We start from the raw sequence: 14,315 nt of genomic DNA on the forward strand, positions 1-14,315 counted from the left end.
CAGGTCAGCACCTACTCACCCGCCAGACCATATGGCTAAGAGGATTGCCCTGGACTTCCTCTTTGCTGAACAAGGTGAAGTCCATGCGGTCAGCAATACATCATTCTGTACCTGAATGAATATCTCAGGCCAAGCGGAAAGATCAATAGGAAAAATTAAGAAAGCCTCCTGGTGTTCTAAAGCAGACCCATGTTGTCTGTGGCATTTGTTCAGCTGACGGGACCTGGGACCTGAAGGTCAGCCTCAACGTCTTGGTGACCAGCAGCCTTAGTTAAATATTTATGAGACGAACTAAACAGATTTCATCAGAGCCTATATAAATCAGAATGACTGCTGCCCATGATAATCGGGTTGTGTTCCCTAAACTCATGGTTTCTCTCCTGAAACCCAACCCACTGCAACTGCCAACTGGGGCTGCCGCAAAGCTGATACTCAAGCTACAGCTATTGCTATGGGTAATAAAGTTCTTCGCTTTTGATCTAAGAGTTTGTGTCTTCTGCCAGTGACCCTAAAACTGTGGTGGACTAACTTGTTAGTGTACAAGTGGTGTAAAATTGCAGGCCATTCATGTCCTTGACACTGCCCAGCCTCGAGTCCCAGGGGACTGGATCAGGAAGACAGACACCATAGGGAAGGAAAGGTGCGGCAGGCTGTCACTCCGGGCCTGAGGACACAGACATGAAAGGAAAGCCAAATATCCACTCAACAAAGCTCTAGAGTTCCCACACTTGGTTCCTTTCCTGGCAAAAATCTACAACAATTCAAATCAGCCCTGTGACAACAGCAAAGCTTCCAACAAACTCTTTAAAAGCTAGGCTAATGCTTCTGGTACTCTAGCAAAGTGTGTCTCTGACAAGAGAAGAAAAAGGACACACACAGAAAATAGAAAGAGAGAAGGAGGAGAGAAATGAAAATAACAGATAATATCAAGATGTAGCAGAAACTAGAGATTGCTTCACCCATACTTACTCCAACCCTTTTCTGCTAAAAAAGACCTGGCCAAGAAGAGGGCACAATTACATGTACGAAGACAGGTCCACGTGAAGGAAGCTTTGGTGCTCTACTCTCTGCCCCTAGTGCTAGTCAGAGTAGAATGCTGGGAGTGGTGGTTCCATTAGCACATCTCTAGCTGTGGTTTCTGACACCTCTTCTCAGTACTGCTGGTTACCCACTATCCACACATCGCTGTCCGAGCCTGCCAGAAATTCCGCGAGGCGTCCAGCGGTATTTGCTGCTTAAATCACGAAGAGCAGATTATGCTGCTGGAAGCTGAAAACCTCATCCACTACACTTGAAAAAAAAATAATGTACATCTACTTTAACTCCAATATTTATATTTGTACTTCTTTTCTGATAGTAAGACTCTCTAAGGCCCGAAAATAATTTTGAGTTATTTCTGGTACTCAGTTTTTACATTTTTACTAGCTATTGGGGGTTGAGCAGAGCACTGCAAGGCAGTAGAAGTATGCTCATTCCATCAGAAACATAGGCAGTCAAATTATCTTCATTATTATTATCAGACTCAAGAAAATCTAACAATCCTCCTTTAAAAAGTACTTTGTTATAAATATACTTTGCAAGAAAAATAATGAATTTTTTTGAATTTTACTACCAACCATTTCCTCATATAAAAACAAACAATTGGGTTCTGTTTTATTCAGCAACAAACAAGTTTTATTTTTAATTTGGTGACCTGCCAATAGCACCCAAACTAGTATATTTTAATATATGCAAATTATATAGTTAATAGAGTAAAATGGGCACTTATGACCATAGCTTTATGGGGAAATTGATAACCAGCTAGCTTTAAAATACGCTTTATTTTATAGAAAAGTCCAAAGCACTCAAAAGGAAAAGTATTTTTAGATATTACTAAAGTGCTGCTTTATCATTTTAAACATAAGTAGAGCACAATCAGCAATCCCAGTAAAGAGAATCTCCCCCCACCCCCAAAATAGCTGCTAGAAAATGGAACTTTCAACTCTTAACTTAAGGTTGCCATCTCCTAGCCATTCCAACACATTAGGCTTCATAATAATGAGAAACCTCAATTAAAAAGTAAAAATTCACAACAAAATGGATGAGTAGGGGAATTAAGAATTAACGATTGTTTCCCCTGTCTGTATTCTCAATCAAGAGCATGCAAATTTAACCTAAACTTATCCTAAAAGTGAGAAAGAAATGAACTTAAGTGATGCCTCGATGACTTTTCATTTATCAATGAAAACTAAACTTTAAGAAAAATGTCAAGAAATTTATTTTAGTGTTTACAGGGCATCAAAAAAATAACACTACTAACCATAAAAGAAAATGTAACTATTTACAACTATGGCCATTAGTTCCATGAAAGCAAATATAACCAGCCACCTGTATCTTGGTAAAAACAAATTTCGCAAGAACTGCATTAAATACGTGACTTCTGCAACCATTAAAGGAAGACGCTGGGGCTGGAGCCCCTCCTCTGCACCCCAGATCCCCCTACATAAACATGAAAACTAAGCAGTCAGCATAAAGACATCCTCTCCACAAACACCCATAGCTACTTTTTCTTTATGAAAGCCAGAAAGTAGAAACATCCCAAACCTCCACGTGACAAACGATAAATGAAATGCAGTACACATCCAAATAGCAAAACATGAAGTCCTGATACATGTTATGAACGTGGATGAACTTTGAAACTAGTGTACTAAGTGAATGAAGCCAGTCACAGGGACCAGAAATTGCATGATTTCATTTACATCGCATGTCCAGAATATGAAACCCTAGAGAGAGAGTCGATTAGCGGCCGCCTAGGGATAAGGGATGAGGAGTTTCCTTTGGGGGTGGTGACACTGTTCTAAAACTGTGGTGAAGGCTGCACAACTCTGCAAATGTACATGAAACACTGACCATATACTTTAAAGTGGGTGAATTACATACTGTGAATTTATGTAATTTATATAGATGTATATAAAGCTATTAAAAAAGATATCACTTCAAATCCATAGCAAGTCTTCAGACATATATGCATATATTTTAATTTCTTCACGTCTTGGTAACATCTTGCATTAGAGTACACCCGAAAGAGGAAACTGAAACCGGTACAATCCAGAGTTTATTCAGACTGTACCACCTCCACACTCATGTGCGTGTACGTGTGTGCAATTCTGCAAACTTTTATCATATGTGTTGATTTATGTAACCATCACTACAATCAAGACACACAACTGTTTCAACCACCCAAGACTCACTCCTGCTATTTACTCATGGACAACTCCACACCTTCCCAGACCCGATCCCAAACCTTTGGCAACTATCAGACTGTTCTCCAGCTCTGCAATTTGGTTATATGAAAAATATTATATAAAAGGAATTACATAATGCTTGACCTTTTAAAATTGGCATTTTTCAATTAGGATGATTGTTTGGAGATCATGCAAGTCGTATGTATCAATGGTTCACTCCTTCTTGAGTAGTATTCCATGGAATGGCCGCGCCGCAGCTTAACCAGTCACCAGTGCTCAAGGGCTCTGGGTGTTTCCAGTTTGGAGTATGCCAAATAGAGCTGCCATAAAAATTTGTTTATTTTTTGTGTTGTGAAAACATAGATTTTCATTAATCTGGGATAAATGTTCAAGAGTGTAATTGCTGCGTTGTATAGTTAATACCAATTTTAATATCAACACTGGTAATGCTCCTGAAAAAAAAAATGAGGATCACTTCCAATCTCCACTCTCCACTGACTTTGTTTAATTTAACAAAATTACTTTTTACGGCTTGCTTTTACTCAACAATTCTGCTAAAGGACCAAGCACTGCACTAGCATTTTAAAAACATTATCCTATGCAATCCTTGCATCAACAACAAGCTAGGGATTGATATTAATTATCTCCATCTTACAACTGAGAAAACCGAGCTACAGAAGAGGTTTGGGACTGACCCAGAGTCACGCAGCTAGGATGTGAAGAGCTGGAATTTAAATTCGAGCCAGCCTGCCCCAGAAGTCTATTCCTTTCACCACAAGATACTAATCTCCCACTTTCATAGCGTGTATGTGATTAGATACAAAAAGTACATGTTAGCACAAAAAAGTCTTCATTTAGGGGATAAAGTTTATATGTGACCATTACATTTCATAAATGAGATTTTAAAAATTAGACACGATCTCTAACATGCTGCGGAAATAAGCAAAATTAATCTAATAATCTGGTATTTGCACAAATATTGTATGTACAACAATTAACATGATTACTGGATGAAAATTCACCTAAGGTAATTGTTCAGTTTTTCTCTGCAAAGTTTCTTTTAGGTTTACTCTTCATTAACGTTGCGGTGAATAGGAAACCTGGGGACAAGTGAAAAAGGAAGCAAAGAAGGGAAAGGAGGGAAAGGAGCAGGGTCTGTGTCAGATGTGGGTAACACATCCCGGGTCCCCACTTGCAGGCCCTGCGATAAGCCCAGATGAGTAAGGAGGGGCTCGTTTCCAGAGGCTGCACTAGCGGAACTCCACTCAGCAGGGACACACACTCACACCTTCACACTGCCGTGCCCAGAAACAAATCACAAGAGGATTCCTCACCAGCCAGCCACTCACAACACTGTCATCAGAAATGTCACCCTCACAAACACCATCATCAGAAACGTCGTAATAAGTTTATTAATCTGACAGTTCCTAACATTTTGATTTTTTTCTCAGAAATGTTTTATCAATATATCCTTAAATATACTCACAATTGATTAGCAATGATTGTAACAATAATTACAGGTATAAAAACTCATCTCTTTTATTAAGGAGAAAGTAAATGAATATTAGTTTGCAGCTTGGATACCCTAATATTTAATTCCAAATGTGACTTTTGAGGGGCATTTAAATATTTTTGAAAATCTCAGTGTACCTGGGGCGTCATTATTGCTCATATGAAATTTCAGATATAAAAATCATTACAACAAGAAGCCATTATGGGAAATTGCCAAAATTTTTTCAAAATTATAATCATCAACTTGTAAAACTAAGACTGAATTGTGGTCCCACAGAAAAATTTGTGTGACCACAATTACATAGTTTACAGAGAAACCTAGTAAGTCAGTTTCTAGGGAAGTAACCTATAGAAATAATTGTGGGTGTATACCAAATTGCATCTATAAGATAAATTATGATATAGAATACATAGAATTCTATATACTTCTTCAAAACGGTGTAAAATAGTAAATGGCACTCAGGATTTCATACTACCGTGTCAAATATAAACCAGCCAGAAAACACGTGACAAAACAATGTGCGTGATGTGCGTGACACCTACTTGCAGTTGAACCGAATTGTGCCGAAGACCTTTCACAATAGAAGAAAATCTGTCAATTCTTCTTTCTTCTCCAGCTGTTGTTAAAGCTTCTAAAACCTCTTCAAGGCTATTGGAAATTTTGAATTTACTTATAATTAAATTGCAAACAGAGAATAACCCAAATACTATAATCCAATTGCTTGATTTAACACACTCTGTAGTCACTACTTCTTCCAGCCAACCAAGAACATTTTAAAAGTAGCTTGCTCAGTATGCATCAGTAGTTTACACAGTATGTATCAAGCAATGCTCTAAGCATGTTACACATTTTGATGTATTTATTCCTCATAATAACCCTATGATGATGTTCATTTATCAAGCATTTATATAGTGCTTACTACACATCAGGCAGTAATTGAACCAGTTTACAAATAGTAACTCATTTTAATGTCTATAATTCTGTGAGTTAGGTATTATCGTTATCCCGTATTACAAATCAGGCAACTGAGGCAGAAAAGTTTAAGCAATTTGTCCTCCATCTACTAAAAGATAGGGCAAGGATCTAAAACCAGACAGTCTGTGTAGGAAGCACTATATAAATGCTCATAATAGCTACACTTTACTTCTCAAATATAAGTAACAAGTTCTGGTAGCCACAAATATATACTAGTAAGAATTATAGTCAAAATATAAAAATATAGTTTAACAGGAACTACACTGGCTCCTCCTTTAAAACAAATATGTGTGTTAACAGGACCGAGCCACTGTAGAAGCTCACATGGTTTCATAGTTTGTGAACACAAACAGGTGGTCCTAAGAATTATCAATATTTATGTCATCTTTGAGTTCTATTCTGAAAGAAAAAAAATAATAGAAATAATATGGAACTAGGGGAAGAGGAAAGAGAATAGAAGGGGAAAAAGATAAAGGAGAAAGAAAAAGGGAAGAAGAAAGGGAGAGGGAAGAAAAAGGAAAGAGAGCAGAGAGAGAAGAAATAGGAAGTGTGGGAGAAACAGACAAAGGAAGAAGGGAAGCAAAGGAAGGAGGAGAAAGGAGAGAAAGGGAGACAGGGAGCACAGGAAGTATCTTACATGACAACATTAAATTCACTCTAGAAGGAAACTTGACTTGGGGTGGTGAACACACAATACAATATATTTTAATATAGAATTTAAAGTATAGAATTTAAAAGTATAGTATATTTTAAGTATAGAATTGTACCCCTGAAATCTGTATAATTTTAATAACCAATATCACCCCAATAAATTTGATACAGAAGGCATTAAATTCACTCTTAGGTTTCTATACCGAAATTACTATGGCCTTTTTAAAATGGGAAATGCAAAGTGCTTAGGCTGTATGCCCGGCTTCGCATGCTGGGATGGCAGCAGGAACAGCCTCACCCACAGAAACTCTCGTGGGTGCGTGTGGGGACAGAAGGGCAGGGCCGAGTGCTGCCGCCTGTTGACTCTCCAACTAAATCCAAATTGAGCAGGTCAACAGCCACCAGCCACAGCAGGGTCACCACGAGGACAACGTTCTGTTGTGTGCAGGAGGTGCCACTTACAGGGCTCTGCCTGCCCTCAGCGGAGAGGGCTATTTCCGTTTGTCTCTGGCTTTTTGGTTTTTATATCTTTACTCTTTTTAAAAAACATTTTATGTAATTTTTAAATGGTTCCTTGTAATAAGAACCCCCAAACTTCTTTTAAAAAAGTTCATCTTTATAATTCTTTTAATATGTATGTAATAGTCTTTTAGTTACAGCTCTAATGTGAATGTCTTTAAAAGCTTCAGTATATATTTTATGGTCAAGAACTATGTACCCTCAACCAGTAAAATACAATTCCATATGTCCCCTTCTAAATCTGCCTTACATACAGATTTTCAAATAGTATATTTGCTTTTTATGAGGGAATATACATGACCTACACTTTGAATTAATTCTATCTGAAAAAATATATACAAAGCAGAACTCATTAGCCTAGTTTCCAAACCTTCACTTAGAATTTTTACTTAGGGTTTGAGTTCAGAACAGTTTAAAATAAGTAAGATGAAGAAGTCAGTATCTCACAGCCTATATCAGGAGTCCCCAAACCCTGGGCCACGGACCAGTACCAGTCCACGGCCTTCAGGAACCTGGCCACACAACAGGAGGTGAGCGGAGAGCAAAGCTCCATCTGCATTTCCAGCAGCTCCCCATCGCTCACATTACTGCCTGGGCTCTGCCTCCTGTCAGATCAGCGGCAGCGTTAAATTCTCAGAAGAGCATGAATGCAACTGTGAACAGCACACGCGAGGGATCTAGGCTGCACACTCCTTATGAGAATCTAATGCCTGATGATTTGAGGTGGAGCGGAGCTGGCTCAACAACCACAGTAGTGCTAGCACTGGGAAGTGGCTGCAAACACAGATTACCATTAGCAGAGAGGTTTGACGACACGGAGACCATAATAAACTAACTGCTTGCAGGCTCGTATCAAAACCCCATCAGTGAGTGGCAAGTGACAATTAAGCTGCATCTGCTGGCAGGCTATAGAGCCATGCACTGCCCCCAGTCCGTGGAGAAATTGTCTTCCACAAAACCGGTCCCTGGTGCCAAAAAGGTTGGGGATTGCTGGCCTACGTGAATCTAAATCAGTTGCTTAAGTATACTTCATTTATTTAAACTCCAGTCTAAAACAGAATAGATAACGAAAACATCAAATAAATTACCTTGTCTTAAATCATTATATAATAAGAGAAATAAGTTCAGAAGACTCACATGCTTTCCTCGCCAACAATGCACACTGCGGAGAGGAGTTTGACCACATCTGTCATCATACTGGGGTGCTCGGGTTCAATCGCCTTGGCTAATAAAGAAAGACTCCGCTCTTCACTCATAATCCTTTCCAAGCCATACTGTAACATTTTGGAAATTAGAGGTTAAATGTTAACAGTTAGTTTTAAGAAAATAGTGTTCTGAAGAAAAGGTAGTTATTAAAAAAATGTTTACAGAATTTATATTTTTACAACTACTAAAGCTAAAAAATATAAAGAAGGTAAACATCCTAAAAAATTCATAGAAGTATACACTTTACATCAAGAACTAAGAGAATCAACCAAATACAGATAAGATGATTTTACAATACTGACTGATTTTACATCATTTCAAAGATGATTTTACAATACTGACTGATTATTAACACAGATAAGCAGTCAACTGGAGAAAGAGAAGCGGTGTAAAATATTAAGATTTCCCAACAGAAACGTACAAAATAATAAGTCGGACAGTGAAGTAACCACTCAGGTGATCAGGACTCTTCCTGGGGGGCGGGGAAGATTGGTTAAGAGACACACCACTGCAAGAAGCCGCACACTGTCCCAGAGAAACACACCGTGAACTGCAAGTGCAATGCAGAATTTACAAGCAAAAATGAAAGCTAGTTTTAATAAGCTTATTTCGATACATTCAAAATGTATGGAAATATGTATCATTTCAACATATAATCTAAATAAAACATTTGTTGATGAGATATTTCACTTTTTTCCTCCTTAAGTAGTCTAATCTAGTATGCATTTTATACTTACAGCACATTTCAACTCCGACTCGACACATCTCAAATTCTCAATAGCCACATGCATATAGCAATCACATTATACAGTGTAGGCCCCGAGAGTAACACCTCGTTCAAAATCAGGAAAAAGCTGAAGGATGATTCGGGCACATACCATATAGAAACTGCCATAAGGAGCATATGTATTCTGATCGGAATGTTTATCATCAGAAACACAGTGTGGTTGTAAACACATTATAAAAATGGGATGATTTGGCATAAGAACAAAGTTTGTTTGCTACTGCCAAGATGTCACATCCAATTAGAAGACAGGAAGTTATGTTAATGACTTAGTGTTTTGATGTAAGGATGTATACATTGCTTAAGGCCCCTTTACAATCTATGGAAGACAAGGATCAAATAACAAAGAATTCAGAGAAGTAATAAAACAATACTATTTATCTACCATGCATCCCAGAGAATCCTCTAGAAGTAAGAAATTGGTTGATTACAGCTACTCCTAAGATTAAAAAAGGCCTTATCCCAATTATGAACCTATGAACTATGGCTTACACTAAAAATTAGCACTAGATATATGTATCACAGTTGAATCTATAACAGGCTTAGACCCAAATGTGTTCAGTGTTATGAAATTTTAGTTATAACTTTCCTATTGTAAATAGCTTTTATGTAAAGAAGTCTTCACACTGTGCTGAAATACTGCATTTGCTTTAAACTAGGGAACACAGAGGATCAAAAGCACCAGGATACAATTTTGGGAAAGACTTCTGTCTTGGTGATGATTAAGAAAAGTTACAGAGGCAACTACACTGGCCAGGAAATGCTCACTTCTGTGATTTCTTGGGTTTGGTTCACACCTGCAAACAAAGAATAAAAGAGCAGGCATGGGACCACAGGCTACAATATGCCTCAATAATCATTCCAGGAAATTGGCAGGGGCTTATAATATACCGCTTAGATCCAATTCAAAAACTCAATCAGTCAAAGATTACCAAGTACAAAGGACTGGCTGGGTCCTCAGAAACCTGAGGATTGAGAAAAGCCTACCTCCAGCATTTCCCCCTCATTTCCCACCCCTTTGGCTAGCCTTAGCCAGTGACTGCCTTCTGGAATCAGAACCCTGTGGCTCCTCCAGCCACTCGAGGAATTCCATACTGCTTTCCTCCAAGTAACACTACGGTTACCTTCTCTGTGCCAAGCTCTAAAACATCATGGAGGAAGCACAGAACAGCAGCATTCTCTGATCTCATGGTTTTGACCATCATCCTGCGACCCCCAAAGCTCCATCATAGGCAGTATTCTCGGATTTTGCTAATGTAAAAATGTGTAGTTATCAGCTTAAATGTGGAATGAAGCCAGTTGTCAATATTTGATATCTAGAACTGAAGATAGAATTGCTACCTACTTGTATAAAATTACTCTCATCCAATTACTTAAAACGCAAAGCAAAGCAAAGCAAAACAAAACACGTCGACCCTGTGGGAGAATTAGCCGACTTACCAGTGCTGGCACGTACAGTGCATTAAGTGAAGGCTTTTATAAGGCTGGAGAGGTGGTGACAACTTTTGGAAGGTCTAAGGAAGTCTCCTGACTCAATGTCAAAGACCCACTCTGGAGTCTAAGAAAGCACTTGTTCTAAACCGAGGACCACTGTCAGGTTCCATCTGCATTCTATTCTACATGAGGCCTATTATTACCTAACAGAGGGAAGTTCAGGCCAGTGAAGAAGTGTTAGGCAGGGGGAGGTAGTAACCTAAATCCCTGTAGAGGACGCCCGACACTGCATGCGTACTGCTGCCGAACAACCCCCCCACCCCCACCAGCACCAGCCAGCTAACCCCAGTAGCAGAAACAACATGGGGAGAGGGACTGATGTCAGCAGCAAAGCACCCTTGCGGGGGGTGTGCCACACACAAAAACTTAACTGACCAAAAGGAAACCCCTCTTCTACTCACCTTTCAATTTCAATAAATTAGCTTTTCATCCTGACTTTTATTTTCTTCCTAGTATTCACAATCTTTTTCCATTTAAAAAAATTAGTCCACTTTAGTGTTATAATTCACTTTCATATATTATCAAACTTGCTTATTAATTATATAAATAACTACTAGCTCAAAATAAGGTACCACACTTTTTTCTCTAAAGCCTATATTGTTTATCATTCAATAACCTCTTATGAAGGCGGCACAATGAGGTACAGAAAAAAATCATTAGCGGGTCTGGGGAAAGAAGAAAGAGCCTTACCAAAAATTTCAGACTGAATATAACACTACTTCCAAGTATCAATAACTTAACTTTTCATTCCAATTAGCACAAGTGATATTAATAAATACAAACAGCAATATATCTCAGCTCCACATATATAACCTGGAAGCAACACTGTGTTGTTGTAAAAAGTTACATTATATTAATTAGAATATAAATACATACAAAGTTTACTCCCTGTCCTATCCAGTCTCAAAACAAGTAGGAATATTATTTGCAATATGCCATCTCACTGTAGCCCTGAAATTCTTCCCAAACTAGGGTCCACCTGCCCCTCTGGTTTGAAAAAATGGTTCTGGGTCCCTCTACTCTCAGACTTTCCACCACTAGTGCATGTTCAATTTCTCTATTGTCACTTTCAAAGGAGCTTCCTAAGCAGTATTATATACTCACAATGTGAAAAGACCTCTCCCTATCAGTAGTTTCTGATTCTTTGTTCATCTATTCTTACAGTATAGTCTACAAAATAGCCAAAACCTACTTCTCACAGAACAATAGAGAGAAGTTTGATTTCTACAGCAGAAATTTTCCTTGAGAATCTTATCTAATTAGAAGGGGTGAGGGAGGAGAAAAATATTTCACTGGTTAAAAATAGAAAACTTAGCTCCAGAAAATGCTAAAAAATACATAAATAATTCAGCAAGATAAAAATAATTAGAAAACATAAATACTTGCTATATTTAGTAAAAAATACATAAAATAAATGTTAATAATTTAAATATTAGTACTTATGTGTGAAGTCTTCTAAAGGTTTATTCTGAAAATCAGAGTAAGGCAAAATATTAAAAATAAAATTAATCAGAAATGTAGAGAGTTTGCTATAAAACACAAATCATCACTCCATCATAAGTACAATTTCCTCTCCTGCTGTCTAACAGCAACTAAAATACCTATCATTACTCACACATCATGAGGTAAATGCATGTAGATGTTGGAGCTAAGAACATGGCACAGGTAGAGAAATTTCTTCAATTAACAGTATAAAAGAAACCCTTTCAGAAAAACCTAACTTCAGTAAAGAGCTTAAAGTGTTTCTCTCTTCTAATGTTTCCTCTTTAAATATGCAAACTGTGCAGATTCGTCCTATTACATTTGGTCTCAATAAAACGTGTATTAAGCATAACTGCTCCATTTCTGGGACCTGTTTTATCATTTTCATTAATTGCATTATACAGCTGAATTCCTAAACTATAAAAATTAAGTCTTTCCAACTTGATTCTTTGGTAATGAGTATTAGTGCAAACCCCATTTAATAATCATGTATGATTTCAAAGGTGATTCAGGCTACAGTTCCGAAAATTAAGAGAGAGAAAGCAAGAGGAAGGGAATGAGGAGGGAAGAGAGGGAAGGACAAAAAGGCCAGAAGGGAAGGAGAGAGACAGGGAGGGAGAGAATTAAACTGCACATGAGAAGTTAAGGGCCAAAAGAAGGTCCATTCATCCCCAACCTTCTCCGCTGGGAGATAGTTGTTTTTATACAAAAGTGAAAATTATACAATTCAGTATTTTTTTTCCATTATGTACTAAACACTGTTTCAAAGCAATACATCACTTAAGTGCAAATTCTTTATTACACAACTCTAATTCTTAAAAATTCCAGAAGAGCCAGTGAAGAACGAATACAATGTGATTAACCGTGTACACACCTGGGTATTCATCAAAGCCTTCAGACACTGTATGACTTTGTGCTGATTCTTCTTTACAATGTTTTCTTGTCTGCATTGGCATAAAAGATGTCAGTGTTAGAATTATAACTGGACATGCAAATGTAGCTTAAGTGAAAATAATCTGCAATACTTACATTTTGCTTCTAATCAGTTTTTCCAAAATGTCCAGTAATAACCCGAGCCCCTCATGTCCAAAGCTTTGCACCCAACTGACAAACAAGAAAAGGGTTGTTATATAGTGTTAGCATTCTCAGTGTGAAATATCACAATACTATCACACATATTTTACAGTAGTTATATTCTAATCAAAAACACAATATAAGACTAACACCTTGTACAAAATCATTCATAATTCATAGTCTTAGTTGTGCTAGAAGGAGCAAAAATGCAATGAGTGGTGTGCATCCTTATAATTGCTGAGAATTTCCTAAATTTCAAAGTTCAATTTTTTTTAAGCTTCTTCATTATTTTTTAAATGAGTATTTTCATCCCCACCAAACCACTGCTATTCCGGAAGCCCACAGATACAGTCCCAGTACTGTATGTAATTAGGACATCACTGCCAACAGGCAACAGCTCACCGAGATTACAGAAAAACTACCTCCGTAGAAATAATACATTTTTTCCAGTGGTGATTTGGAATGCCTAAGTCAATAAATAAAATGATAACAAGAAGAAAGCAAAAAATACATGTGTGTGTATCTCTTCATATATGTCTTTGTATTTATGATTTTGTGTGCGTGTGTGGCCTTTGAAAAATGAAATGTTGCCCTGGCCAGGGTGGACCATTGGTTGGGCAACATCTCACAAACCAAAAGGTTGCTGGTTTGACTCCAGGTTAGATTACGGGTCAGGGGCACAGGCCTGGATTGCAGGTTTGGTCCCCTGGGGCATATATGGAGGACACCCAATCAATGTTTCTCTCTCACTTCCGTGTTTCTTGCCCTCTCTTTCTCCCTCCCTTCCCTCTCTCTAAAATCAAAAATGAAAATAAAATGTAAAAAAGAAAAATGAAATGTTAACAAAATTTCATCCAATAATCAAAAACAGCACATTATAAAAGAATAAAAACAAGTTTAAGTCATATGCCAGGATATAATATCATTTTCTTAAGATACAATATAACATTTCCCATGAAAATAAGAGGGTAAAAAGCAAATGGACCATTTTACATGAAAAATAAAAATCTACCTTCATTTGTACACTTCTGTGAACACAGTTTAATCACCTATCAATATTCAGAATTTCTGATTTTACCACCCCCCCAAAAACACAATTTGCCATTTAGATTGCAGACTCTTCGCAGATTATTTTTATTCGTCTCTTCTCTGTGAAAACCAGGGAATAACTAATTCAAGAATGCACTAAACAGTAATGATACTCCTCTGCAAAAGAAAAGACTGAAGGTCACTATATAGTTAAAGGGGAGGAAAAAAAAGTTAAAAAGAAGTTGGTGTGTTCAAACCAGAATGCTACTTCAAAAGTGAAGAGTTCACTCTGCTCTATCAGTAACACACATTACCTGTAGGCATTTCAATTCCTTCTTTCATGTTTCACAAAAACACCTGGGGC

At 37.6% G+C, this 14,315-nt stretch overlaps 1 protein-coding gene across 1 annotated transcript in view; it reads right to left on the minus strand.

Moving 5' to 3' along the window:
• Positions 1–14,315, minus strand: part of DIAPH3 (diaphanous related formin 3) — a 455,761-nt gene that overhangs the window by 312,954 nt on the left and 128,492 nt on the right. Inside the window, exons 6-9 of the mRNA XM_053916803.2 lie at positions 12,878–12,952; positions 12,723–12,792; positions 8,020–8,156; positions 5,276–5,385 (exon numbers count right to left, since the gene is read on the minus strand). Of these exons, the coding sequence (XP_053772778.1) occupies positions 5,276–5,385; positions 8,020–8,156; positions 12,723–12,792; positions 12,878–12,952 (392 nt within the window). The remainder of the gene's footprint in view (positions 1–5,275; positions 5,386–8,019; positions 8,157–12,722; positions 12,793–12,877; positions 12,953–14,315) is intronic.

This window comes from Desmodus rotundus, chromosome 13 (genome assembly GCF_022682495.2).
Source record: "Desmodus rotundus isolate HL8 chromosome 13, HLdesRot8A.1, whole genome shotgun sequence".
Lineage (NCBI taxonomy): Eukaryota > Metazoa > Chordata > Mammalia > Chiroptera > Phyllostomidae > Desmodus > Desmodus rotundus.